At 33.6% G+C, this 27,126-nt stretch overlaps 1 protein-coding gene across 1 annotated transcript; it reads left to right on the top strand.

Moving 5' to 3' along the window:
- Positions 1-114: 114 nt before the first annotated feature.
- LOC128181166 (protein RRP5 homolog) lies at positions 115-23,449 on the top strand. The gene is made up of 37 exons (XM_052849460.1): positions 115-189; positions 2,461-2,666; positions 2,814-2,951; positions 3,231-3,413; positions 3,705-3,866; positions 4,046-4,169; positions 5,253-5,383; positions 5,695-5,766; positions 6,014-6,112; positions 6,463-6,675; positions 7,058-7,125; positions 7,226-7,282; positions 9,569-9,629; positions 9,742-9,885; positions 10,080-10,259; positions 10,509-10,643; positions 10,758-10,823; positions 10,982-11,173; positions 11,371-11,445; positions 11,756-11,854; positions 12,355-12,544; positions 12,858-13,001; positions 13,459-13,589; positions 13,731-13,844; positions 14,161-14,225; positions 14,537-14,625; positions 15,292-15,529; positions 16,105-16,224; positions 16,379-16,492; positions 16,659-16,941; positions 18,452-18,562; positions 18,735-18,791; positions 19,019-19,203; positions 19,702-19,870; positions 20,045-20,198; positions 20,491-20,656; positions 22,900-23,449. Exons 2-37 carry the CDS (start codon positions 2,463-2,465, stop codon positions 23,051-23,053), a joined length of 4,887 nt encoding a protein of 1,628 aa, XP_052705420.1. The 5' UTR covers positions 115-189; positions 2,461-2,462; the 3' UTR covers positions 23,054-23,449.
- Positions 23,450-27,126: the final 3,677 nt, after the last annotated feature.

Raw genomic sequence — 27,126 nt, 5'->3', positions numbered from 1 at the left:
AATTATAATAAAATGCTATTACAAAGATAAAACGAAACATATATGTACCTAATTTATGAGATATATTATCACTTCGTTGAAAGTTATTTAGTTATGTTTTTCATCGGGCTCGCTATTCAAATTACACATGTGCACCACATGTTAGTTAAAAACATCATGACTTAAAAATATTTTCTCAGACAGTTACCAGTAAGTATATTAAGTCGTGTGGTTATCGACACTATTTAAAGCTTGATTAACAAGTTCTCCAAAAGTTTGATGCTATGGTTTCACTAATTAAGTACGATTAACCACTAACACCTGCAAGTGTTAGTGGTTAATCGTACTTAATTCCCGTTTTGCACACATTTGATAATTGGGTAAAGAACAATAAGTGTGATTTGTGTTGTGATAGCAATTATAGTCTGTTTTCAGTCAAAGATTTTACCTGGATTTTTACTTGTGTTTTATCATTCATTCATCAGCGCCATGAAACAAGAAGAATATAGATATTTTGTTGAGTTTTAGTCTAATAACTATCACCATTTTTTTCATTTGATAAAATAAAGATCATATTAATATTTTTAGTCTTAAATTACCGCTCACTGATAAGAAAAATATGGATTAGATGATTTGACTTTCAATTTTTTTGCCCATTTACTTTAAATATAAAAGTCAATGAATTGAGTAAAAATTACTGGTCCTAAGCCAATTGAAAGCTGATTCAGTGGAATTATATGATAAAGGGAAAAAGCTGATTCAGTGGATAATTATATGATAAAGGGAAAAACTACACAGACAGTCATATCGGGTACTCCGTCTCTTTTTCCAACTTACATTTTAGCTGCAAAATATGTAAAACGCGTGTTTATAACTGGTTGTTTGGTATCAACAGAAAGATTAAGAAAAGAAACAGACATTTATCACAAAATAGTTCTATCTATGAAGTAGCAGCCTTGACAGTAAATCTTATGATCGACATCACCTCTTTAGTATATTGCGGGTCACTTTTCTGGTTTTTCAAATCAGGAGCTCAATTAATTCCGACAAAAATAATAATTTAAATATTGATTCGATATACGTCAAACTGAAAGAGGTTGAAAATGTATAAATTAGGTCTACAATTGATAGGTTTTGAGAAAAAATATTTTCAGTTTTTGAAGCAGAAAGGCCCATGCATAAAAAAATGCCTATTCATCATTATATCATCATACAGTTTGTCTATTTTCTTCGATTATTCAAGCTACAGCATTAATGAAAAATATTTAGCAGCGTTTTCAATAGACACAATTCCTCCATTTATGGAAGCAAAAGCAATAAATAAATATTAATATATGATATTTTCTCTTCAAACTTGTAGCGTGTACATGCACTTCCCAAAGGCAGGAAGTTAAACAAAAGCACTACATTTTTGCGATAATCTGTTTTATTTAAAGAAATTAATGAAATTGTTTATTACCAAATCGATGTTTAAAATTAAATTCAAGAACATGGATGTCAATTATTATGTAAATGTGCTTTTATGCAAGTTATATTGTAACATAAAATAAATGTAAATATCAATTGAGAGTAGATATGTTTTATTTATTTCATTGTCAATTGTCCTTAACTTGAGGAACTGTGATATAGACTTTAGCAATTAAGCAATTATCTCACTTGGTCAAATTCCCGTTTCGCACACATTTTTTCGACACCTAATTTTCAAATGTGTGCAAAACGGGAACAAACCCACTTGCAGGCTTAACTAATTACAAGTTTCAACTAATTGTAGTATCAACACTTAAATTAATAAACATCGGTTGTAATTTTCAATGCACAGTGTGGTTGCATTACCCGTGTTTATAACCCCTAACGATAAGCATGATAAGACATTCGCGAGTTTTAATAATCACAACAGGGATTAATTGAGGCTGTAAAAACATCTTTTCAATTAGATATTCATCATTTTATTGAGAACTCAGAATACCGGGCGACTTCAACTTCTCTTTCGGAGGAAATTCTGGAATGATCTTGTTTATGACCACGCATAAATGAGAGTAAAAGTTTTAGCGATGTCCGCTGGAAATTTACTCAGTACGACTTACCTAATCGTCTTTTAGGACCTTAATACATTCGTTTTTAAACATCAAATTTCATTGGTCGTGTTTGGTAAAACAGAAATAAACAACCAATAAAACAATGGTTGTTTATTTCTGTTTTACCAAACACGACCAATGAAATTTGTTGTTTAAAAACGAATGTATTAAGGTCCTAATTTTTTCATGAAAAGGCCCATTAAAATTAATAACTGTGGGGCCATCGTCCCATTGACATTTTTGGCCTTCCCAATCACTGGGGAAGATTTAAGTCTGTGCATGTTACTTACATATAACTTAAACTGGTCAACTGTTGCAATGTATGAATGATTAATAATCATGCCCCAATCAATAGTAATTATGTTTTAATGTACTGGAAACTAAGTGAATACATTATTTATTTAAGAAATGCCTCAGAAAATGAAAAATACCTCTGTCAAAAGAGGTCAGCCAAAATCCTCGGGCAGTGTCCCCACAGATCAGCCAGTTGTGAAGAAGAAGAAAGTTTTCAAAGATGAGAGTTTTCCCAGAGGTGGGAGTGTCAAAACACAGGAAATCAAGGACCAATCATCTTTACAAGAAGTGGCAAATCCAAATGCACAACTTTTTAAGGTAAAATATTCTAAAATATATGAAGCATGTACATATATACATTTAAAACAATTCACAATTTAACACAATATTCCATTTCGGATGTCCATAATTTTGAACACAGGTTTTAATTTATATAAAGTAGTGCATAAGTTTGTTTTTTTGTAGGAAGTGGAGGAGGAACATAAGTCCTTACAGTCAAAGAGAAAGAAGAGGGAGGAGGCCAAGAAAGCTAAATTTCTACAGAAACCCAAAATGCCCAGTCTGGTTGACAGCTTACCAGAAGCTCACCTGCTCACTAGACAGGTATACCTCTTTGATAATTGTTCTCACTGTGTCTAACAGACTGATTGAAATATAATTATCATATCAAGCCAGAATCTTTGATGATTATTGATTTTCCCTTGCTATTAATCCGATCTCAGATGTTTTGTTCATATCCTGAATTGTTGGTTCAACATTTTTGATCATATTTGCATAGTAATGATTGTGAACACACCAGTCATTATTCTTAACATAATTGTATTCAAATAAGATACGATTATGATTGTTTGTGATGATATCATGTTATGTAAATATTAACAGATCCTAGCACCAGGAATGCTCATTTTGGGATGTGTAAAAGAGGTCCATGAATACAGCCTGAGCATTAGTTTACCTAACAACCTGACAGGCACCGTGGCCCTGACCCAGATCAGCCCCGCCTACACAGAACAGCTACAGCGTCTGAGTCAGATGTCAGAGGAAGACCTAATGTCTGAAGACACGGTCAGTCAAACTTGTTCTAAGCTACAACAACTTGAAAGAAGGTGGCGAAACAAGCAATAATGATTTCACTCTTTTCCTAGATGCTTTGAACCTTGATGTTAAATATTGGAGTAACTAGTAAAGTATTCTGATGACCAGTTCAATATGATAAACAATCATACATTCTGTTACCTGTGTAGAGAATGTCATTAATTTTAGTATCTAGTAAAGTATTTATGCCACCAGCTCAATAGCATAAACTCTAACACATTGTGTTAGCTGTATTGAGATGGCCAATAAATTGTATTGCAGGAGGTAGCAGACTTGCCCACCTTGTTTAAGATTGGCATGATTGTTACATGTAAGATCCTCTCAGTTCAAAACTCCAAGCAGTCAGGGGTGAAGGTCAAACTGAGCCTGAACCCACAGGACATCAACAAAGATCTGACCCCAGAAGGCCTTCACAATGGAATGGTATGGATTCTACTCAACTTGCACCTAATACTGGTCATATTTGTTTTGGAGTACAAATACTGATTATTTGCATTCTTCAGTTTCGTTAAAACATTGATTTGATTAATGCAACCAACACCATGGTAAACGCATATACATGTAATATTTTTTGAAGTTTTATCTAAATTTTAAATTTGTAGGCGGTATTTGGAAGTATTTCCAGTGTTGAGGATAGGGGTTATGTAGTAGATCTAGGCATCAAGGGAGTTAAAGCCTTCATGAAGAGTTTGGATGCGGAGAAATATGTACAGCTTCACAATGAAGGTATATACTACTTGCACTTACAAAAACAAACTCTTGACCAAATCCATAGTATGTGTCTTATCAATCGAAGCCACAGAGTTTGTTCCTTCGCTCTTTTGTATACACTGTTTTTAAACTTGGCCTCTAAAGGACTATATATGATATGGGCCTCAAATGGTCCCCCAAAATGAACCTCATTATATTACTGTAATTCTTTGTTTTCTTTTTACAGATATATATGTGACGTTTTTACATTATGTTCATTTTGATTCAAGTGCCCACAATTTAGAAATATGATATCATAAAGACAACCTTTTCCCACCATTTTTGCATTTTTAGCATAAAACAGCTTGTTTTCAAGCAGTTTTTCTTTCAGAAAACATAGAGCGCATGCTTGAACAAACAAAATATTTATTAGAGATGTAACTAGCCAAGACTAATAACTGACAAAAAAATTTTCCTTGTTCAAGCATGCGCTCTATATTTCCCATTCGTTAAAAGATAAGAAAAATGTCAATTTTTGACTGATTTAGATTGAATTATAGAAAAAGCATCACTTCTGACGTCATATACTGCAACTAGGTGCAAATAAATCAAATAAATAGGTGAAAAATATATTTTATATCAACTTTTCTAAAAAAATAATGTAACATTTAATTGTTTCCGAAACACTTTAAAAAATGGTGAATTATGGGGGCCAAATTCAACTTATATCATATATAGTTCTTTATTGTTAATGCAAGAATCTATTGTTAGTATTGTCATATAATGTAATTGAAATTAGATGTCTATCAGAGACGGACAATTATTGGATTATTCAGATCTTTGTACTATAATAGATTCTTTTTTTTTTTGCCAAACTACCTACTTGTATTTTCAATGACCAATTTCAAAATTTCCAGCTCACAAAGATTTGGCAGTGGAAAGTTTTTTTGTATTTTATTCATTTGATATACAAAAATGTATACAAAATCTTTTTTAAATGTAAATTATAGAATGAACGTCAAAACTTTGTATCATGAAAAAATCTTGTGGTAAATAAAGAGTTATCTCCCTTGAAAGAATGTTCCGATATTGAAAAAAGAGTGCCATATCTTTGCCCAGGTTTTCCACTGAGAGTAGGACAACCTGTGACGTGTGCCCTAAAAGTTGGGGAGGCCCGAATGGAGCGGGCGGTGGGGGAGACTCGCACCATCAACGTGACCATTGATCCATCAGAGGTCACCACTGCTCAGGTATTCATATTACATAAACATAAAAAAGGATTAACAAAGATCATATATTCTTTGCAACAGTGAAAAAATATGTTTACACATTGACATGTACTGTATATCTGTAGCACATATGAACATGATATAATCCATTGTATTCTTAATTAGAAAACTGCAAAGAGAAAAGAAAGTTAGGAAAGTCATTATGCTTACCAAGTACCAAAAAAAGAATTTAATCTGAATGTATGATGTTTTTCAATTTACACATGTACTTGAAGTTGTACAAATGTGATTATCTACATACGTGTTTATACATTTTATTTTATCCTTTTAAGATTAAAGATGCAATGGAAGTGAAGTTTAATTGTTTGGCTCCTGGCATGAAAGTGGCTACCAGAGTTATGAAGGTAAAATGGATTTCTGTTTAGATGCTTTTAAATTTAGACTTGAAATTGAATGAAATTCTTAAAAGAAATTGAGACTTTAACAGCATAATCAATACTGGCTTCTTTTTTTGAATTGATCTAAAAAGTTCATTGCAAATATAATCAAGGCCTTGTTTCATAGAAAAAATAAAGTGATTGTACCCATATTTGCACATCTGAAATCAAGGTCCAGTGCAGTACCGTAAACATCTATTTCAATTTTTTGCAGGTTTGTGAAAATGGGGGAGTTGTTGTGAAGTTCCTCTCCTTCAAGGGAAGCGTCCCTGTCACCCATCTCAATATAAAGACTCCACATAAAGGAAACCAGGTATTACCACACCGCTAGATATAAAGTCTCTGATTCTCCTTGTCTCCACAAAGTCTGCTTCTTTATTATTTGCCCGATAAAGTGTGTGTTCTCTTGAAATTCTCAAGTACAGTGATGACAGTTATTTAACTGAGCAAATTTTATATGTGTAAATGTATAAAACACCTTAAATAATTTGATTGAATCATAAAAACACTGAATATAGTTTAGCACTGATATAGCTTAGTCATGTTGCAAAATGTCTTCTGATGATAGATGAAAAATGTTAGTCCTATTATGTACTTTTAATTACATGAATCACTGTGAATCAGGTGAAGGTTGTTCAATAACAAACTTCGATGTTTGTTTAGATGATGGCCCGAATCCTGTACATCCAGCCCACAACAAAGTCTGTGGTTCTGACGACATTACCCCACATTGTGGATTACAGTGGTGCACCGGGCAAGACGTCTCTGACACAGTATGACAAAGGGGACATAATTGAGGAAGCCCGGGTCCTGTACACTGATCACAAAAGAGGAGCTTACCTCAAAATACAGGATGGAGTTACTGCCCTTGCCAGTGTAAGGATTACTTGTCTGAATTTGAGAAGTGTTAAAATGAATTTTGAAATATAAGTTATTAAAATTTCTTTGTGAGAATGGATTCAAACAAGCAAAATCACATGATTAATGGAACATTTATATATCAATAGTATTTCAGGATTGTTCATATGTGTACAATTCAATTCAATTCGGACCCTCAAGGGAACAAGATAGTAAATTGTAAATACTTACATAAAGTCGTCTGCACATAAAACACATTCACATGAGAGAGAGAGAGAGAGAGAGAGAGAGAGAGAGAGAGAGAGAGAGAGAGAGAGAGAGAGAGAGTTTTGCATGATTGAGAGGAAAGAAGACATACATTTATTGAAATGTTCTAAAAAAAAAATTCTTGTTTCTTTAGCTCAAGAGCTTGTCAGATGAAAAAGTGACAGACTTGAAAGCTCAATTCAAACGGGACTCCATTCACAGGTAGCATTGATTGCAGGACAAATAGTTTGTTCATTACATATTATCTGTAATAAAGTTCAACACAATGTAATAATGATTGAATTTATTTTTACTTTGATAGGTGTCGTGTTTTGGGAGTAGATTTAATGGACAACGTAGTTCATGTTGGAATGAAAAAGTGAGATATTTTGAAATGTTTACTGGTACTTTGATTTGTGTGTATTATACATCACTCAACTGTAATGAAGTGCTAATCAATTAGTTCGTCTTTCCTTGAGGTTAAAAACAAGTTATTTGTATATTGCGTGTTATTCTGTCTTTTTAGTAACTTCCAAATGTACTTGTAATTAATAAACTTAAGGAAGAAAGGAGCTACTTAGCATTTTTAGCTCACCTGAACCGAAGGTTCAAGTGAGCTTTTCTGATCACCCGTTGTCCGTCGTCCGTCCGTCCGTCCGTCTGTCCGTCCGTCTGTAAACTTTTCACATTTTCAACTTCTTCTCAAAAACCACTGGGCCAAATTTAACCAAATTTGGTACAAAGCATCCTTATGGAAAGGGGGTTATAAATTGTTAAAATAAAGGGCACAGCCCTTTTCAAAAGGGAGATAATTGCGAAACAGTAAGTTTAGGGTGCATGTCTTTAAAAATCTTCTTCTCAAGAACCACTGCACCAGAAATGCCAATATTTACACAAAAGCTTGTATACATAGTGAAGATTCTAAATTGTAAAAATCGTGACCCTCGGACCAAAACTGGGGCCCCAGGCGGGGTTCAAAGTTTAACATAGAAATACATAGGAAAATGTTTAAAAAATCTTCTTCTCAAGAACCACTGCACCAGAAATGCCAATATTTACACAAAAGCTTGTATGTATAATGAAGATTCTAAATTGTAGAAATCGTGACCCTTGGACCAAGACTGGGGCCCCAAGCGGGGTTCAAAGTTTAACATAGAACTACATATGAAAAATGATTAAAAATTTTCTTCTCAAGAACCACTTCACCAAAAATGCCAATACATACACAAAAGGTTGTATACATAGTGAAGATTGTAAAAATCGTGACCCCCGAACAAAAAGTGGGGCCCCAGTAGGGGTTTAGATTTTAACATATGTAGGAAAATGTTTTAAAATCTTCTTCTCAAGAACTATAGTGCAACTGTTTGGGATATTACTATGCATACATGTACATCCTTAAATAATGTAGATTCAAAAAATTGTAACTCCCGGACAATTGATGGGCACCAAGAGGGGTTCAAAATTTAAACATTTTAAAAAACATAAAGGAAAAGTTTAAAAATTTTCTTCTCAAGAACTACAATGTTTTAGTTTGTGGAATTTCTATGCATGCATCCTTCGCTTATGTAGATTCCTAATTGGTAAAATCGTGACCCCAAGGCCAATACTGGGGCCCCAAGATGGGGTCAAAATTTATTAAAGAAATATAAAGGTAACATGTTAAAAAATCTTCTTCTCGAGAACTACAATGCTTCAATTTGTGAGATTACTATCATGCATACAACCTTGGATAATGAAGGTTCGACAGTTTTAAAATAGTGACCCCTGGACTAATACTAGAGACCCAAGATGGGTTTAAAGTTAAATGTAGAAGTACCGGTATATATGGAAAATGTTTAAAAATCTTCTTTTCGAGAACTACAATGCATCAATTTGTCAGATAACTACGTCAGCACCCTCAAATAGTGTAGATTCGAAATTATAAAAGCCGTGATCTCAATCTAATACTGGGGCCCCAAGAGGTGTTCAAAGTTTAGCATAGAAATATAGAGGGAAAATGTTGAAAAATCTTTTTCTAGGGAACTATAATGCTTCAGCTTGTGAGATAACTAGGCAAGCATCCTTAAATAATGTAGATTCCAAATAATTAAAACTTTAGCACTGGACTAATACTGTGGCCCCAAGAGGGGTTCAAAGTTTAACATAGAAAGATATATTGAAAATGTTTTTAAAAAGTTTTTCTCGAGAACTATAATGCTACAGTTTGTGAGATTACTATGCAAGGATCCTCAAATTGTGTAGACTCTAATGTAGTGGAACCAAGAGTTATCTTTCTTGTGTTCTGTACAGTCTGAGAGTTATTCCTCTTGAAGTGGAACTCTGCTATGTTCAGTTTTTCAGGTTGTGTACGTGCGGTCCCACCGCAGTGCTTCACATTTTCATTCCTATGTTACTATTTATGTTGTTCAAGCCAACCATAAACCTCAGACCATAACTGGGTCCCCAGAAAGGGGTTCAATGTTTAAAATAGAAAAAGCATATGCTACGAAATGTAATGTTACAAGGAACTGCTGTTCAGGTGAGCGATGTGGCCCATGGGCCTCTTGTTTGAAAAGCAACCTTTAAGTTGGCTGTTGCTTGAATTTAATTTGATTGTGTAATGTTTGTAAGTATTTGAAGTCTACTTGAAGTCTAATTGGCTTTTTTTGTTTGTTTATAATTTCAGGAGTTTGTTCTCCAAGTCTTTTGTCAGTTTAAAAAGTCTTCACCCAGGAGATTTATTTGAGGTAATGATTAGTTGTGTTCAATAAGCTTTCAAATACTGTACAAAATGATTGATGAACATGTATATTCCTTCTCCATAGTTTCGAACAAATATTTGTAAATTAACAATTGCAGTGTGAAGTTGTGGAATTGAAAGATAAAGGAGTCATTGTAAAATCTGGTCATATATCGGGAATCATTCCCAAAATGCATCTGGCAGACATACCATTGAAGATGCCAGAAAAACGATTCATACCTGGTAAAAAGGTCAAATGTAGGGTGAGTATAATTATACTATGTCTTTATATAAGATTTCACTCAAAATAAAGTTAGTAAAACATCTTAAAAGAAAAATGTATAAAATTTGTCCATTGATACCACATTTAACTTTTGTTTTCTTTTGATAGCTATTGCAACAGACACATGCAAATATACGATTCAAATAAAGCATGTCTTTGACTTCCTATTGATAGGTACTGAAGAATGATTTGAGCAAGAAAAGTCTAGTTTTGACGGCCAAGCGGTCACTGGTCAACACCCAGCTCCCCCTACTGACTGACCTATCACAGCTGGAGGCGGGGCTACAGACTGAGGGCTACGTCATCAAGACCTACAGTAAAGGTGTCCTGGTCGGCTTCTACGCCAATGTCAAGGTCAGAGTCAATCCAATTTTAGGTACATGCACAGTGTACATATTTTATAATTTACTTATGACTGTTATATGCAGTGTTACATATGTATTGGCTGAACATAATAGTTTTAAATGTGGATGAAGTAGGTTGATCATATAAGTCATTGAAACTCTGTAATTAACAATGAAAGGAAGAACCAAATTGTATAAAAGTACCCTTGTATGAAGGTACTAATTCATTAGAGAAAATGTCCCATTTTTTCATGTGTAGGGATTTGTACCAAAGAAAGAGCTGAGCACGGAGGAGATCGCCCACCCAGAGAAGGTGTTTTACACTGGTCAGGTGGTCAAGTGTAGAATACTAAGCTGGAACCTGGACAAAGGAACCGTAACTCTGTCCTTCAAGGTATCATATGTCATCTATTAAATAATTCCTGTTTAGTCAGTTGTATCAATTTTGTTTAATCCTACTTTGTTTACTACATGTAGTACATATGAAATTATTCTCTTATTTTCACAGTCAGATGAGTGGAAGCAGCATGGATCTAAATTAGCAAATGTGCCAGAGGACTTTCAGATTGGAAAGGTCAGTTTATATAAATATTAAATTTTTACTGTTATTTTTGTTTTGCATTTATTTACAAATCATAATGTCAAATAAACAAGTATTTTATATTTGATAAACAGTAGATTTTTGCGGTTATTTGTAGCCAGTGTCTGTACATATTCCCATTATTTCAACAGAGTGTAGATTGTAAAGTGACAGAGAAAAGAAAGACAGGATTGGATGTAGTCTTAAAACCATCAGGAGTGTCGGCTTTTCTACCCAGAATTCACTTGTCTGATTCCCTAGCAACTTGTGACCTCATGTTGGAAGTTACAGGTGTTGGCGGTGTTCTTAAAAACTGTGTTTATTTTAGTAGATCCAATGTATTGGTATCCTTCAAATTGTGTGAATGTTGAAGTGAATGGTGGTTCAATTACAAATATACATGTATTGAATCAGTTTAATGGTAATCAATTTTCAGCACTATATTTTGTACTAAAAGAATGTACTTTTTAGAAGGCTTTCGGTGACAATTCAACATTGTTGTACTGGTGTATGATGATAATTCCTTTAACTAAAATTAAAGATATTAAGTAAACGAAAGTCCATAGTGGATTACTGCAGAGAGAATGCTGTTGTTACGAATGTCACAGATTTGAAGGTACAGTTATTTTTATTTCTGGTACAGTTAAGGTTAAACTCTAAGTACTTGTGGACTTACATCACTTATCATTGATAATTGTATCCATATAACAATGTTCAGTTTAAAGACAGACTGTAGACGAAAGAGAAATTGGAAAAAATCAATAAGTTTTTCGGTACCAATTTGTTAAAAACTCTGGGCAAAAGTTGCCTTTTATACATTATCAAAATGTACCGGTATACAAATGTATATAGTTGTTTGTTAATGTTGTTATTGTTCAATGCCACTTTTGCTTAATGGTTTATTTTGTTTCTGTTTTTTTGTAAAGGATGGCATGTTGATTCCTGGTACTGTAAAGTCCATCCATTCCCGGTTTGGCATCTTTGTAGAGCTTCCTTCAGGACTGGTTGGACTGGCCCCAAACAGGGTGAGATTTGGAGAACGTTGTGTGTAGTCCTAGGGACTCAAGGGTTTACTTTGTTTTATCTGTGATATCACCATATCCATGTTTGTACTAAAAAGATTTTACTGTACACAGAAACTACGGAAACAAACATTTTGCACATCTGGACTGAGTTTTACAAAAGAACTTATGACAAAGTCGTAAATATTTTCAGTCTCATGGAACGTTCTTTAATGAACAAAATTTATATCAAACCGTTTATTTACAACTATTTTGATTTTCATAATTATATTTCAGATATATTACAATAAAACATTGATTAGTTTGTGATTAATAAACATTAATTAATTTGATCGTAAGTCGTAAGTTCTTTTGTAAAATGCAGCCCTGCTTCTTTGTGCGACACGCATTGAATTTTCCCATTTTCAAATGGATACGTCAATCCTCTGATAAAATATGAAATTTGCTTCTTAAGGAAAATTATGGATATACAAACACTGTATGATGCTGAATTGCTGTTACAGTTTGTGTCAGACAGACAATGGCAGAAAGCCAAGGAGCAGTACCACATAGGTCAGGCGGTGATCGCCAGAATTCTCCAGTCTAACCGCGACGACAACAAATGTCTGGTGTCACTCAGGATGCAGGAGTGTTACCAAGGCAACATGGAGGTCGACCTGGTGGAGGACTATTTAATGGCTCTAGACAAGATAGGTATGCTCAATGATGAGGGGGTGGTGTTTTTTATTAAGTGAATAGATGTTCACTTGACATCACTTGGGACTTGCTATTAAGTGACAGACAATTCTTGCTCTCAGATGATTGTGATTCTTTTAAGAGAGCATGACTTTTATTTTAGAAAATATGCTTAAATAAAGTACATAGAATAAATCTAGGTTTACATATATTTATTGATCAAATTGTTCCTAAATCATTTTAAAAAATACTGAAGATGTCATCATCTTTAAAACATGAAACATTTACTGAAATAAAGGTTTTTTTCCATTACTTTTGGTACTTCTTGTAGAAGACCAGAAATCCAGGTTTCCACCAGGCATCAAAATTGGTGGAGTGTACAAAGCAAGCCTTGTTGGTAGAAGTGATGACAAAATGATCTACAAATTGGCCGACTCTGGAATCTCAGTTTCTTGTCCTCTTGATCTCATGGATGGTAAGAAAAGTAATATTTCTGATGGTAAAAACTGTCAAGTGAAATAATGTGTACTTTTGATAATCCCCCATTTGTGACTTATATAACTGTTGTGGAGGGATATAGCACTGCTAACTTTTTAATTTAATCTGTACCACAAATAATGAGTTAAATTTACTCGATGAATTGACAAGTTCAAGAAAAGACCTCTCTGATAAAAGTTGTGTGCATTTAAATTACAACACATAAAAAGATATTACCTGTATATCAAGGATATTTTGCTTAATGATGCTCTTGTTATACAGTTTATAATGTTGGGATATTGAATCAATCTGACAGATATAGTATACACAAAGTCTTATAGACCTTGAACTAAGATAACACATTACTGCTCTTAACATGCTGAAGGAAGAATGAACTGCTAACAGTTTACAGATATATGTCCTGTACATCAGTTTCAAATTGAGTTATTTTGTAGAGGAGGATGAAACAGACAATAACAACTCGTTGGAGGTCGCAGTTCTGAATTTCAATGTCAAGGACAACTGTATCAGTGTTGTGGCCAAGCAAGATATAGTGAAAGCCATCAAAGGGAAATCTAAAGCTAAGGTCAATATATTTGAATTGCATGCACCTTTTCATTACATATTTACATGTTTACATACCACGGTTCATGTTTAATGATAACAAGAAGTGAAATCTGTATGGATAAAAAAAAAATGATTATTTTATTTATTTGTCTGTTTCCAGGGTAAAGTCAACCAGAAAGTTGAAGGAAAAGCTTTAATGGTGTGTGATGAAGTTACCGTGGTGATTCTACAGGACCAACTTGAGGGGCAGCTAGCCCATGTCCCTACAAGAAAGGTAAAGGATGAATGAGATCTTGAACTGTAAACTGAATGTAAGCCAGTCAACAACATGTACTGAAAGTGTTACCTTGCTTCAGAATTAGTTGAAACTTGCTAGTAAAGAAACATTTAATAGAGAGTTAATGTTACATGTGTAAGAAATGAAGCATTATGCTCCAGGATTTGTTCCAAGAAAAGTAATCTTGGAAATTGTTTATAACAAAATTTATATTTTCACATGACAACAATCACCAAATTATATGCTTTAATAGGAAAAAATACAATATTATAATAAATTGTTTTGTTATATCTTATTAACTTTCTCTTCCTAGCACTTGAACGATGTCCTCAGCCCTACATTTTCAACAGGACAAGATGTCATGATCTTTGTTAAAAAGTGGGTAAAACTTACTGGATATCTAAACACTGATGATTTTATCAATGATTCATTTATTTAAAATTTCATAACCTCAGTTTCTTACAAGTAGAGGTTTATTACATTTTTTTTTTAATTTTTCAGATTTTTAAAATATAATGTTGACAGTATTAGTGTATAGGAGACATTCACATTAAAATCAGCTGTTCTGATATGCTACTGGTTCGAGAGCAGTAGCGTATTAGAACTGCTGATTTTAATCAGATTGACAACATACAAAGGTTAATTGACTTTTAATGATTCTTAATGATTTTTTTAATGATTTTTATCAGAGTTGTGAATGGTCACATTGTTGGCGTACCAAACTATCCAATGAGTCGGACAAAGCATCAGTCAGTGGAGGGTTTAGACATAGAAGATGGTAAGTTCTTATCATTTCAAGATTTTTCGTACGTATTGGTTTGGTCTCAAGAAAACAAAAAGTTTAGTTACATCATGCATATATTTTAAAGCTGTAGTTTGATTGTTGGCAATGTTTTATTTTTATGTTTCAGGCATATTTGACAAACAGTAATCTCTCCTTTTCTCTGTTATCATTTAGCCTAGGGTACCGTTTTTATCATAATTTTTTACCATAAATTTGTAGGTTCTCAGAAAAAATGTACAGTTTATAAGTATTATAAAATTAATTTTTGAGTCAAAGGGTCAACAGGATTTTAAATTTGTAAAATCCTATTCATGATTTCAATTTCGAATCATAACCATCATCATATAGAAATTTGTGTTGTAAGAATTATCAGGCTTATAATGACTACTAGTACATGTACCTGTGCTTAAGTGAACAAACCTTTCCTTTATTGCATGATACTGAATTTTTATGCATAAAGTTTCCTGGAATTCTCGCCTATCATCGACCCAAATGACCAGCGAGTCATAGAATGTATTAATTTTGAAGAGAATAAAAATCAGATGAGTGTCACATGCCAAAAAGATTGATTTCACAATGTTCGATTGTTTTTTTTTTCAGTTGTACATTTTCACCAGTGCTGATAAGTTAATTTAATTGTAACCACTTTTTTTTATTCAGGAAAATTTAACCTTGATCCAGGCAATGTGGTTGAAGGTCGTTTACAGAAATTGAAAAAGCGATCTGGGATTTTAGTGAATTTAGTGGGTGGAGCCAAGGGTGTGGTGTGTTTGACAGATCTCTACGACGAGTATCAGAATGATCCGCTGTCTAAATTTCATCAGGGCCAGCATCTGAAATGTTACGTGATAGATCTAGGGCCCAAACAAACCTATCAGTTGTCACTCAGAAGATCAAGGTAAGAATGATCCTATTATCGAATACTCTGTTATTTGACAAAGTTTTACATGCAGGTAAAATCTATCGCATATTTTCTTTAATGTTCTTGAGGCAATGCCTTGTTCTGTGACAAAAGGACCCTTCCAAGAACACTTTACTTTTATTCTTGTAATAAATGACTTGTGCACTTGTATTTACACTTTCATATGGTTATTACTACATGAATTATGAATTGATGTTCTAGAAATACATTTTTATATTTTTTTTAAATATACATGTATACTGTATATCGGTTTGGTTTTGCCCCATGTATTTTTCGCCCTTCAACATTTTCAAACAGTTTCGCCCCATCTTGAATTCGCCCAGACACGTTTGTATTTACTGTGATTTGATTTGAGACATTAGAATTCGCCCAGTCTTAAATTTGCCCGCTGACAACGAGGTCGAAAGGGGCGAAAATATAACGGGGACGAATATTTCCCTGTATACAGTATTTATACATGTACATGTATTCCTGAAAAAAAAAATGGTGACCTGTGAGGCAGCATTACTCATGATTTACTTTTTATATGTGTAAAATATGATTGATTTCAGGGTGTTTAATGACAAATCAGATGTGAAGGACCCAGAAGTCCTCGGGGTGAAGTCACTGAAAGTTGGCCAGGAGCTGAGGGGCTACATTGTCAAGAAGACAAGCTCAGACCTCTTGGTCAGGTAAGAATGTATCAGATGTATACCGTGCTAGCTGACCAGAAGCTTCTGGTATAAATTCACTTTCATTCCACATAAGTCATTGAAAGCTCTCCTGTTTGCATTGTAATACTTTCCATACTTATATTACATGTACACATGTGTTTTGTTGTTTTAGGATTGGCAGAGACGTGTTTGGGACAATAGATGGGGCTGACTTCTCTCACATTGATAGGAGAACAAAGAGGCTATTATTCAATGCTAAAATTGTGATATCCACTAAGGTCATTGGGTAGGAACTTTATAGTGATTTAGAAATACGGTACAATTTTATGATTACCAGCTGGTAGCATAATTTCTGAAGACATACATTTATTTGAACAGAGTTTGCTTAACATACAAAAAAAGTTTTGTTATTGTTTAATCGATTTTTATGAATTTTTAATTGCATTTTGTAGCTTGGAGGGAGATAAGGTTCATCTGAAATTTCTTTCATACAAAGAGGAGGAATCAGGAAGAAAAGCTATAAAAAGGCAGCACAGTGTGGAATCTGTTACTAGTGAGGAAGAACTGAAGCCAAAACCAGGTGTAAAATCTAAAGACAAACAGAAAACTGAGGAAACTCAGGAGTCAACCAAAAAAAAGAGGAAAAAAGTTGCTGATAAGAATAACAGTGATAAGAAACAGTCAAATGAATTATCGAATGAACCAACATCTGGCAGTCACAACAGTACAGATGAGGTATGTAAATTAAACAACTAATTTGCTGTCAAAAGGTATTAACATTCACAAGTTGATGTTTGAAGATCCATGAGCACTTTATCAAATGTTCCATTCTAAGGAAATAACTGTAAGGTATTTTATATAAAACAGTACATGCTCATTTTTAGGTAGCTCGCGGGTTTACCTGCTTTGGGAAAACTACCTTGAAAATTTTTCCACGTGATCCATTGGTTTTATAGTTTTATTTCTAAAATTTATTTATCGTCTGCGCGGTAATAATGTTATCGTGTTTCAAATACAGTGTCATTAATAAAATCAAGCAACGCCATTTCAATGGAATATATAGTAAAATGCACATTTTAACCGAGAAACGCATTACAAAACTATGCTCCAAACTTTTAAATGATTCAGACGAAATTAAACATACTCAACACAAAAACAGAGGAGATAATTATGAATCAATTCATAAAAAAATATCAGTATGTGTTCTCGACCAATTTTTGGCAAAAAAACTTTAAAGATTTAAAAGATTTCTCAAAACCTTATGTTTTCATTACGACGTTAGCCTGAAGTCATCATTTCCTTACTTCTTAGAACACCAAAATTGAAATGCATTTATTGACAAGACTAGCTGTTTAACACATTTTAGAACATGTAAATGCTTATTAGACATTATTGTGAATGTTATCAAATGCAATTAATGTAAGGCTGTAAAGATACAGAAAATTGCTATTTTTATTTTTATGAAACTCTGAGTCAATCAATGCAAAAATAAAATGCCAGGCAACTACTGACATTATAAGTAAGTAATTGAATAAAACAGTTATCTCAAGCCAAAAGAAATTTAAAGAATTTAATCGGTAGTACAGATTACGGAAGTTTGTAAAAAAAAAAAAAAAAATGGAAGTTAATGTATACATTCTATTTTAAAACATGACTTTAAATGGAAGAGTTCTAATGCACACTCATTCTTTATCTTTATAGAACAAAATGTGACAATGTATGTAACATCTTTAAATTGTCAGCACTTGATATTATAAATCTTTGTATAAACAGTCGTAAACCGCATATAAGCTTTTTAAAATATTTTCTTTTATACTTCCAAGGATCTCATTTGTCATTTTAAAAAATAAATATGAGTTTACTATGACGGTCAACTCTTTATGTCGATTCCTATTGTGACGTCAGCAAACCCGCGAGCTACGTTAAGTGCATGTATTTACATTCCACATATATCTTGCTTGTAAAGTGTGTTGAAAGTTACGGCATTTATATCACTGTAATACACACAAGGTACTCAAAGGTTAAAATGACGAATTTTATTATGAACCCACAAACGTTGAATGCTGTAAACTGCAATGTCACATGCGAAAATCAAAGTTCACACTTGTGGCTGTTATTGTGGCTCTTCCATTAATATCAACTTACCCTTAGAATAAGATAGGAATTTTAAGGTATAAATCACATTTGCAGACAAGGCAAGAAGTTAAAAAAAAAGTAAATCTGATATTTTTTATGACTACTATAGTTACCCCGTCTGAAGATTGACTACGCCTTCTCTTGGGATGCAGACCTGACCCTACCCCCAACAGAAAATATGGAGAACAGTTCAGATGAATCAGATTCAGAGGAAACTCAGGTTAGTGAGCTGATGAAGATACAATGAGCCAAACAAAATTCTACAAATTATGTCATACTGTAGCTTGTAGTTTTTCCTATTTGACATCAAAGGGCAGATCTTGTTTTACAAAATTACCCAAGGAATTAAAACTCTTCGGTTTGCAGTGTATAAAAAATATTTTCACTTTCAGAAGAAAACAAAGAAAAGCAAGAAAGATATGACAAAAGAAGAAATCATGCTATTTGAGGTCAGTGAATACAGACTTTTTAGAAATTAAAAGAAGGAATAATGGAAGTAGATTTATACCATATACATATATTGCATATTTAGTTCACTTGTTCATATTTTTGATTAATAACTTTTAAGAATATATTAACATTTTTAAATTTACAAAATTAATGTTTTCTCAATCATGCATAAAGCTCATTGATCCTTTACAAATTTTTGACACCGTTTATTTTCCAATCACTGCAGTTTGAGAAGAGACAGTTAGAGGGGTCGGTGCGTCCAGAGAAGACGGAGGACTTTGACCGGATGGTGCTCCAGTCTCCAGACAGCTCCCTCGTCTGGATCAGGTACATGGCTCACCATCTGGAGTCCTCCGAGATCGAAAAAGCTCAGGCCGTGGCAGAGAGGGCACTCAAGACCATTTCATTCAGGTAATGACAAAACTGTTTGATGACGAGAGAGTCATGAGATTTACAGCTACAATATATTTTTGTTTATATATAATTTTGTACAGAAATTTGATAGGGATAATATTTTTGATATATTAAAAAGTATGTTGGTGTTATTAAAAACAAGAAGCTGTATGCATTTTTTTGGTGGGGGGGGGGGTTGATTTTATTGATAAATTGTTATCAAACAAAAATTTTTTTTCTCACAAATACATGTACTTCTGATTTAAGGAACATTTGAAGGTTACTAGGTAGACGATATATGCTTTGGAAACTGTATAATTAAATATGAAGAAAATGGCCAATATGTACATGTTCATATTTATAAAGCTAAAATCACAGCATGTATTCATTTCATTATAAAATGTTTATTTTACAGTTATACACTATTATACAAAATTGTATTATACAAAATGTAGTGCTTGTTAATATTAGAATATATTGCTACAGTATGGTTAAATTCTTATTTTCCAACTTCAGAGAGGAACAAGAGAGGTTGAATGTATGGGTGGCCTACCTGAATCTGGAGAACATGTATGGGACGCCAGCCCAGCTTCAGAAAGTCTTAGAGAGGGCCGTCCAACAGAACGAGCCACTCAGTGTGTACCAGCAACTCGTCAACATCTATGTCAAGTCGGGAAAACTGGAGGTTAGTTGTTTGTGATTATTGGATTTAAATGAATTTAATTGTACCTAGTAATAGCCCCTCAACATACAAAGAGAATATGCCTACCAACAACTTACTTGACATTTCTTCCTGAATTTGCTCTAAAACAAGCATTTAAGATTCAAAAACTTACGGAATGCATGTATATCTTTGCAGGAGGCAGAACAGCTGTACAACAAAATGGTGAAGAAACACAGTGCTAATAAATCAGTGTGGCTTGGATTTGGGGATTTCTTCTTTAGGAATGGAAGAGTTGAATCAGCGAGGAAACTGCTACAGAGGAGTTTAAACTCGCTGGAAAAAAGAGATCGTGAGTAGAATTTATTTTAAGGGAATTTTGCTGAAGCATCATTAAATTGTTCACTGAAACTGTAAGTACACTAAATCTTAAAGAATCAAATGTACTTTTTGATTAACATGATTAAGATTGATAGAACAGTTACATAAAAATCTTCTGTTGAAAATTAGGAGATGCAAAACTAATGCAGTGCAATTTATATGGAAATTGTGATGGCTTGTTTATGATGGCATAAATTTTTGAAAAACAGACATATGTTTTTGGACTTGGTTGAATTTATTACAATCCTATCTTTAATGATTAGATGTGGACACAATATCCAAGTTTGCTCAGATGGAATTTAAGTATGGTGAAGCAGAGAGAGGGAAGACCATGTTTGAGAACATCCTGGTAAACTACCCTCGGAGAACAGACCTGTGGTCAGTGTACATTGACATGGTGGTCAAGTCCGGCGACCTGGAGGGGGCAAGGTAAATCAAAACGGGCAGCCTCAGTATATACATAATAGCTCAAGTACTCAATGATGGTACTGTAGACAGAGGGGGCAAGGTAAATCAAAACGGGCAGCCTCAGTATATACATAATAGCTCAAGTACTCAATGATGGTACTGTAGACAGAGGGGGCAAGGTAAATCAAAACGGGCAGCCTCAGTATATACATAATAGCTCAAGTACTCAATGATGGTACTGTAGACAGAGGGGGCAAGGTAAATCAAAACGGGCAGCCTCAGTATATACATAATAGCTCAAGTACTCAATGATGGTACTGTAGACAGAGGGGGCAAGGTAAATCAAAACGGGCAGCCTCAGTATGTACATAATAGCTCAAGTACTCAATGATGGTACTGTAGACAGAAGGGGCAAGGTAAATCAAAACGGGCAGCCTCAGTATGTACATAATAGCTCAAGTACTCAATGATGGTACTGTAGACAGAGGGGGCAAGGTAAATCAAAACGGGCAGCCTCAGTATGTACATAATAGCTCAAGTACTCAATGATGGTACTGTAGACAGAGGGGGCAAGGTAAATCAAAACGGGCAGCCTCAGTATATACATAATAGCTCAAGTACTCAATGATGGTACTGTAGACAGAGGGGGCAAGGTAAATCAAAACGGGCAGCCTCAGTATATACATAATAGCTCAAGTACTCAATGATGGTACTGTAGACAGAGGGGGCAAGGTAAATCAAAACGGGCAGCCTCAGTATGTACATAATAGCTCAAGTACTCAATGATGTTACTGTAGACAGAGGGGGCAAGGTAAATCAAAACGGGCAGCCTCAGTATCTACATAATAGCTCAAGTACTCAATGATGGTACTGTAGACAGAGGGGGCAAGGTAAATCAAAACGGGCAGCCTCAGTATGTACATAATAGCTCAAGTACTCAATGATGGTACTGTAGACAGAGGGGGCAAGGTAAATCAAAACGGGCAGCCTCAGTATATACATAATAGCTCAAGTACTCAATGATGGTACTGTAGACAGAGGGGGCAAGGTAAATCAAAACGGGCAGCCTCAGTATATACATAATAGCTCAAGTACTTAATGATGGTACTGTAGACAGAGGGGGCAAGGTAAATCAAAACGGGCAGCCTCAGTATATACATAATAGCTCAAGTACTCAATGATGGTACTGTAGACAGAGGGGGCAAGGTAAATCAAAACGGGCAGCCTCAGTATATACATAATAGCTCAAGTACTCAATGATGGTACTGTAGACAGAGGGGGCAAGGTAAATCAAAACGGGCAGCCTCAGTATATACATAATAGCTCAAGTACTCAATGATGGTACTGTAGACAGAGGGGGCAAGGTAAATCAAAACGGGCAGCCTCAGTATGTACATAATAGCTCAAGTACTTAATGATGGTACTGTAGACAGAGGGGGCAAGGTAAATCAAAACGGGAGCCCCAGTATATACATAATAGCTCAAGTACTCAATGATGGTACTGTAGACAGAGGGGGCAAGGTAAATCAAAACGGGCAGCCTCAGTATATACATAATAGCTCAAGTACTCAATGATGGTACTGTAGACAGAGGGGGCAAGGTAAATCAAAACGGGCAGCCTCAGTATATACATAATAGCTCAAGTACTCAATGATGGTACTGTAGACAGAGGGGGCAAGGTAAATCAAAACGGGCAGCCTCAGTATGTACATAATAGCTCAAGTACTTAATGATGTTACTGTAGACAGAGGGGGCAAGGTAAATCAAAACGGGAGCCCCAGTGTATTGATTATAGCTCATGTATTTAATGATGGTACAGTAGACATACAGGGTGCAAGGAAAATCTAAACGTGTATATCCAGTGTGAATATGATATCTCATATACTTAAATTGTAATACAGTACTGTATACAGCGTCATATTTTGCAATATATAGGGACATATAATAAGAACACCAAGTTCCTCAAATATGTGTGTCTTTACTGAAACACTCCGAAGTACTGTTTTACAAAAACTGGGTTCACGTAAAACATAGCATGACCAATGTGACATAACAGGGGTAATATCAAAATACAAAATCAATATTATTACAATCCAGTTTTAAATTCAAGTAAAAAAAGTTTGAAGTTTAAGGAGAAATTCTGTGAAAGTATTAAATATAGTGTGAATTTTGTCTAGCAAATATTGATTTTCAACAAGTTAGAATAATTTTCATTTACGTTGGTCTCAATGAATCTATAATTTGTTCATATCAATCCCCCATAGGTTGCTCTTTGAACGAGTCATCAATCTTCAGATGGCCATGAAGAAAATTAAGTTCTTTTTCAAGAAGTTTTTAGACTTTGAGGAGAAACATGGAGATGAGTCAAGTGTGGCAGCTGTGAAACAAAAGGCTCAGGAATATGTGGACTCGCACTGATATTAACTTCAGGGCTGGTCATACGGTAGTGATTGTGTTCAATAAATTACATTTATCTTTTACATTGATGAAGCGGATGAACTTTTATGTGAGCCTATCTGTATGGACTATAGGAATGGAGAGAAGGTTTTTTAATGATTGGAAAAGTGCATGTTCATTCAGACAGCTAGAATATCAAGTTTTGTTTGTCAACTTAACTACCATGCATTTGTATATGCTTAATGATGTTTTAAAACCCTTTCTTCATACATTATGAAGTACACATTTATAAGGAGTATCTTCATAACGAAGGGATTGTAATAAATAGCGTAAATATCATATTTTGATATTTATTCCTAATTTTGTTTTGATGATGTTGTTATAGAATGTTGATAAAAATAAATGTAAATGATGAACAGATAATATTTTATATTTTGTTGTTATCAGCTTTGTCATTCTAAACAAGACCTTGTCCAAAATTGATCAATAAAACTTTTTAGTATACTGAAATCGGCGGGAGCCCATGTTTAACCCCCGGCGTTGGCTTAGGCATCAGAGTCCGGAACTGGGTTTTACTAAAGTTTTGTAGCAGGTCTTGTATCTAGGATTTACTTGTTTTATCTTCACCAAACTTGCATGGATGGATGAATCTGAGCCATACGTTTTTTTGAGCAGTTGCCATTTAAAACAATCTTACCGCACATTATCCTACATACTAGATATAAGACTGTAATATAATTGCACGTCTGTTGCGTAAACCATTTAATCAAAAAAATCTAGTATTTTATATTATTATACTTTCATGTTAAATACTGAAATCTGATTGGTTTAGACACAGTTGACAATCCGTTCTATTACCCTCAGCTTTTGCAACACACTTAGCAACGGGTAACACAACGAATTGTTACATGCGCGTAAATTATGCGCGTACGGTTCGGCGTAGAATTCACGACATTTCTATATAAAAGCAGTAAAAAAATTCTCTAATATTAAGACATTCAGTATGATAAAATAAATAGTGCCTGTTTGGGAGAATAACAGTTGTAATTGACACCCCTCGAAAACCATTGTCAACCCCCGCTTTGCGTCGGTTGACAATGGTCTCCTCGGCGTGTCAATTTCAACTGTTACCCTCCCAAACAGGCACTATTTATATAAACATACATGAATCATTTGTGTAGTTGTCTCAGAATCTATGGATGCGATGTTTCCATCCTTATAACTATACATGGTTTTATCTAACAAGACATGTAACACCATCGCGTAAGTAACCCTTCTTCAGTGCTGTTCTTGTGTTCAACAGTTTATCAGTACCAGACTATGGGTTGATCGATGTTTGTTTGATTTACAAGACAAATATCGAAAATATATACTGGCATCAGACTTTTAGACAACAATAACTATTATATCAAGAAAATATCTAACTTTAAATTTTTAATAATGAATAAAAAAAGTTGACAACAAAGTAAAAAAAAAACCCATTCATTAATAATGCTCAAATCTTCAAATTTTCCATTAAAAATATTTGACTTGAGAAAACTCTACGATTAGGCAAAAATGTTTGATATCCATAAAAAAAAAAATATTTAGCAGTGAGTTATGCCGGTCCATAAAGCTCGAAAATTCAGCGACTTTTTCTCTCTTTGTCACTCCTAGGTATTATGCACAGCACTTATGAATACCACATTCTTGTTTTCATCAAACATGATCTCTCTCTCTCTCTCTCTCTCATTAATTAGAAAAAAGACTCGTAAAATTATACATCATGAAGTGTTTTGCTTACATAGTTTCGCCATCTGTGTTTAAAACAATTTGATTGGTACTCCCGTTTAAATGTTTTAACTAAAACACTTATATGCTTAAAAAGTAATATGAAAATATTCAGTTTCGGATAATGCTCCGCCTATAATCTATGAAAAGGTATATGAAGACTTATCTTTGCATTTTGTAACATAAAAATAACATTCAGGGTTAATGCATACATTTATTATGGAAATTGCATTTATTTCGTAAAACTTAAAAACAAACCTTTAACAGCATGCATAACACAATATGCATAATATATAAATAATATTCAAATTTTCTTAATTAGCTTTTACCCTGTAATAGGTCTAAATATTTTTTTTATCTTTGTACAAGTTGCTAGAATGAATGAGCATATAATTTATTATTATTTATGTTGTCCATACGAGCACTTGTAAGATCTTTGTGTCGGACAAAATATGGGTGATAAATTACAAACATCACTATCGCATAATAATTTCATCCTAAGATTTTGGGATTTCCAAACGTCACATTTTCTTACGTAAGAGGTCAACGACTTTTTGCTATAACTTAATGGATTCATCATTAAAAGATTAAAGACAAAAACTGACGTATAAGCATATACCTTGCACTGCTTGTTACTGAAATATACACGATCCATTTCTAACAGAAAAAATGACACAATCCGCTAATGTGGGTCAGGTATTTTTTCTGTCTGCAATCTCGTTACCACGAATCACCAATTAAGCATTTTGATTTGCTTAATTATCGCTCACGAAAACAATCTCTATGAAATTTTGAATATTTAACTTTTATTTACGTTTGTACTTTGATTATTTATCGTTTTCGTTAAGTTTGGCAGGTTCACGGACCAGACCTACCAGTCTTTGAAATTCAATTTAATTCTTTATTCAATCAAGACCCTCAGTTCACTGGTATATGAGGTTCATCATTAGTACATACAAATGAACACAAAAACAGTCAAGTATCACAAGTACAGTGGTAGTAATAAAGATAAAAAATAGTTGAGTAATACAACACACTAGGCTGTATAAATTTGTTTTTAGGAAGTGCAGACCAGATTTCCAAATTTTTCTAATAAATTTAAACAATGTTTTTAGATTTTCTAAATCATAAAATATTCATCAGCTTGTTCAAATTTATTATATTTTGGGTTTCATAGTATCCCTTGGACAAAAACATTTTTCTATCGTGTGCAAAATGTGTACATTCTTAAATATAATGAAAATCATCCACAATGCTATTACAATCACACATTGTACATTTTCTTAATTTTTAAATTTTTATCAATATTATTCCATGTACCTGTTCTGTTGGGAATCGAAGATTACAGGTATGTAATTTTGTAAACGTTGATTTCTAGGTAAAACAGATTATCATGTTTGATATACATAATTTATTCTGATTTATGAATGTTGAAGCAAAACTAATTCATATACTTCTAATACTTCTATGAAGTATTGTTTTCTCCATTTAAAAACGATTTTTGGTTTAGAATTAAAAGTTAGATTAAGCGATGAAAGATTTGATAATTCTTTGTGAAATACTAGCATTCATTTTTGATCAAGTTTTTAAACCTAACCTTTATTAATATGTTTGCATTAGAACTATTACAAATTATTTCCTTGTAAAAACGAGAGAAGAAACGCATTAACAAGATGCATATATAAGGCAATATTCATTTTACGTAGTTTTTAAAAATGCATTTAAAGATTACATAATTGGACAATCCTTACATAATTTTTCATTGAAGTAGAAAAGAATGTAGTGTTGATTGTCCTTATTAGCCTTAGTTGTCAAGCTTTCCCATTTAGAGTCCTTGCACACCATAAAAATAAGTTTAAAAACTGCTCTGAGCTAATCCTGTTACAAATTTTAAAATCCTCATATCTTTTTTTCCCGGTACAATTTATTCAAATTTAGCAAAATTTATCACTTAATTTGTGTTTTTAAGTTGACAGGAAAATAATTAAAGCATGTCAGGTAAACGGGAAACCCACTGATTATTTTATTTCCATGCGTGTCTATATCTCGCGCATAAGATAATTATAGAATCAGTTTGATTATACAACATATAAATCTACATATCAACCGATGCGTTTCCATATTTACTCCGCCTACTTTTGGAAAAAATAACATTTTGTAAACTAAAAAAAAAAGAATTAAATTCGATTTATTTTAAAATACATTTATATATCCTGTCCGCTTCAATAAAAAGCATCGTTTATATATTTTCAAATAGCAGATCCTAGATGGGTTTGAAAAAATGATTATATATTTTTATCCCCTGCTCTTTATTGAATCATTGA

This window comes from Crassostrea angulata, chromosome 4, assembly GCF_025612915.1.
Source record: "Crassostrea angulata isolate pt1a10 chromosome 4, ASM2561291v2, whole genome shotgun sequence".
NCBI lineage: Eukaryota > Metazoa > Mollusca > Bivalvia > Ostreida > Ostreidae > Magallana > Magallana angulata.
Note: the sequence above shows the minus strand (reverse complement) of the source record. Positions and strands in the feature narration are given on the sequence as shown.

Coding starts and splice junctions, on each gene's coding strand:
- LOC128181166 (XM_052849460.1), top strand. CDS start 2,463: ATGCCTCAGAAAATGAAAAATACCTCTGTCAAAAGAGGTCAGCCAAAA. Junction 5,384..5,694: donor CAGAGGTCACCACTGCTCAG/GTATTCATATTA, acceptor TATCCTTTTAAG/ATTAAAGATGCAATGGAAGT. Junction 16,493..16,658: donor ATATCCACTAAGGTCATTGG/GTAGGAACTTTA, acceptor TGCATTTTGTAG/CTTGGAGGGAGATAAGGTTC.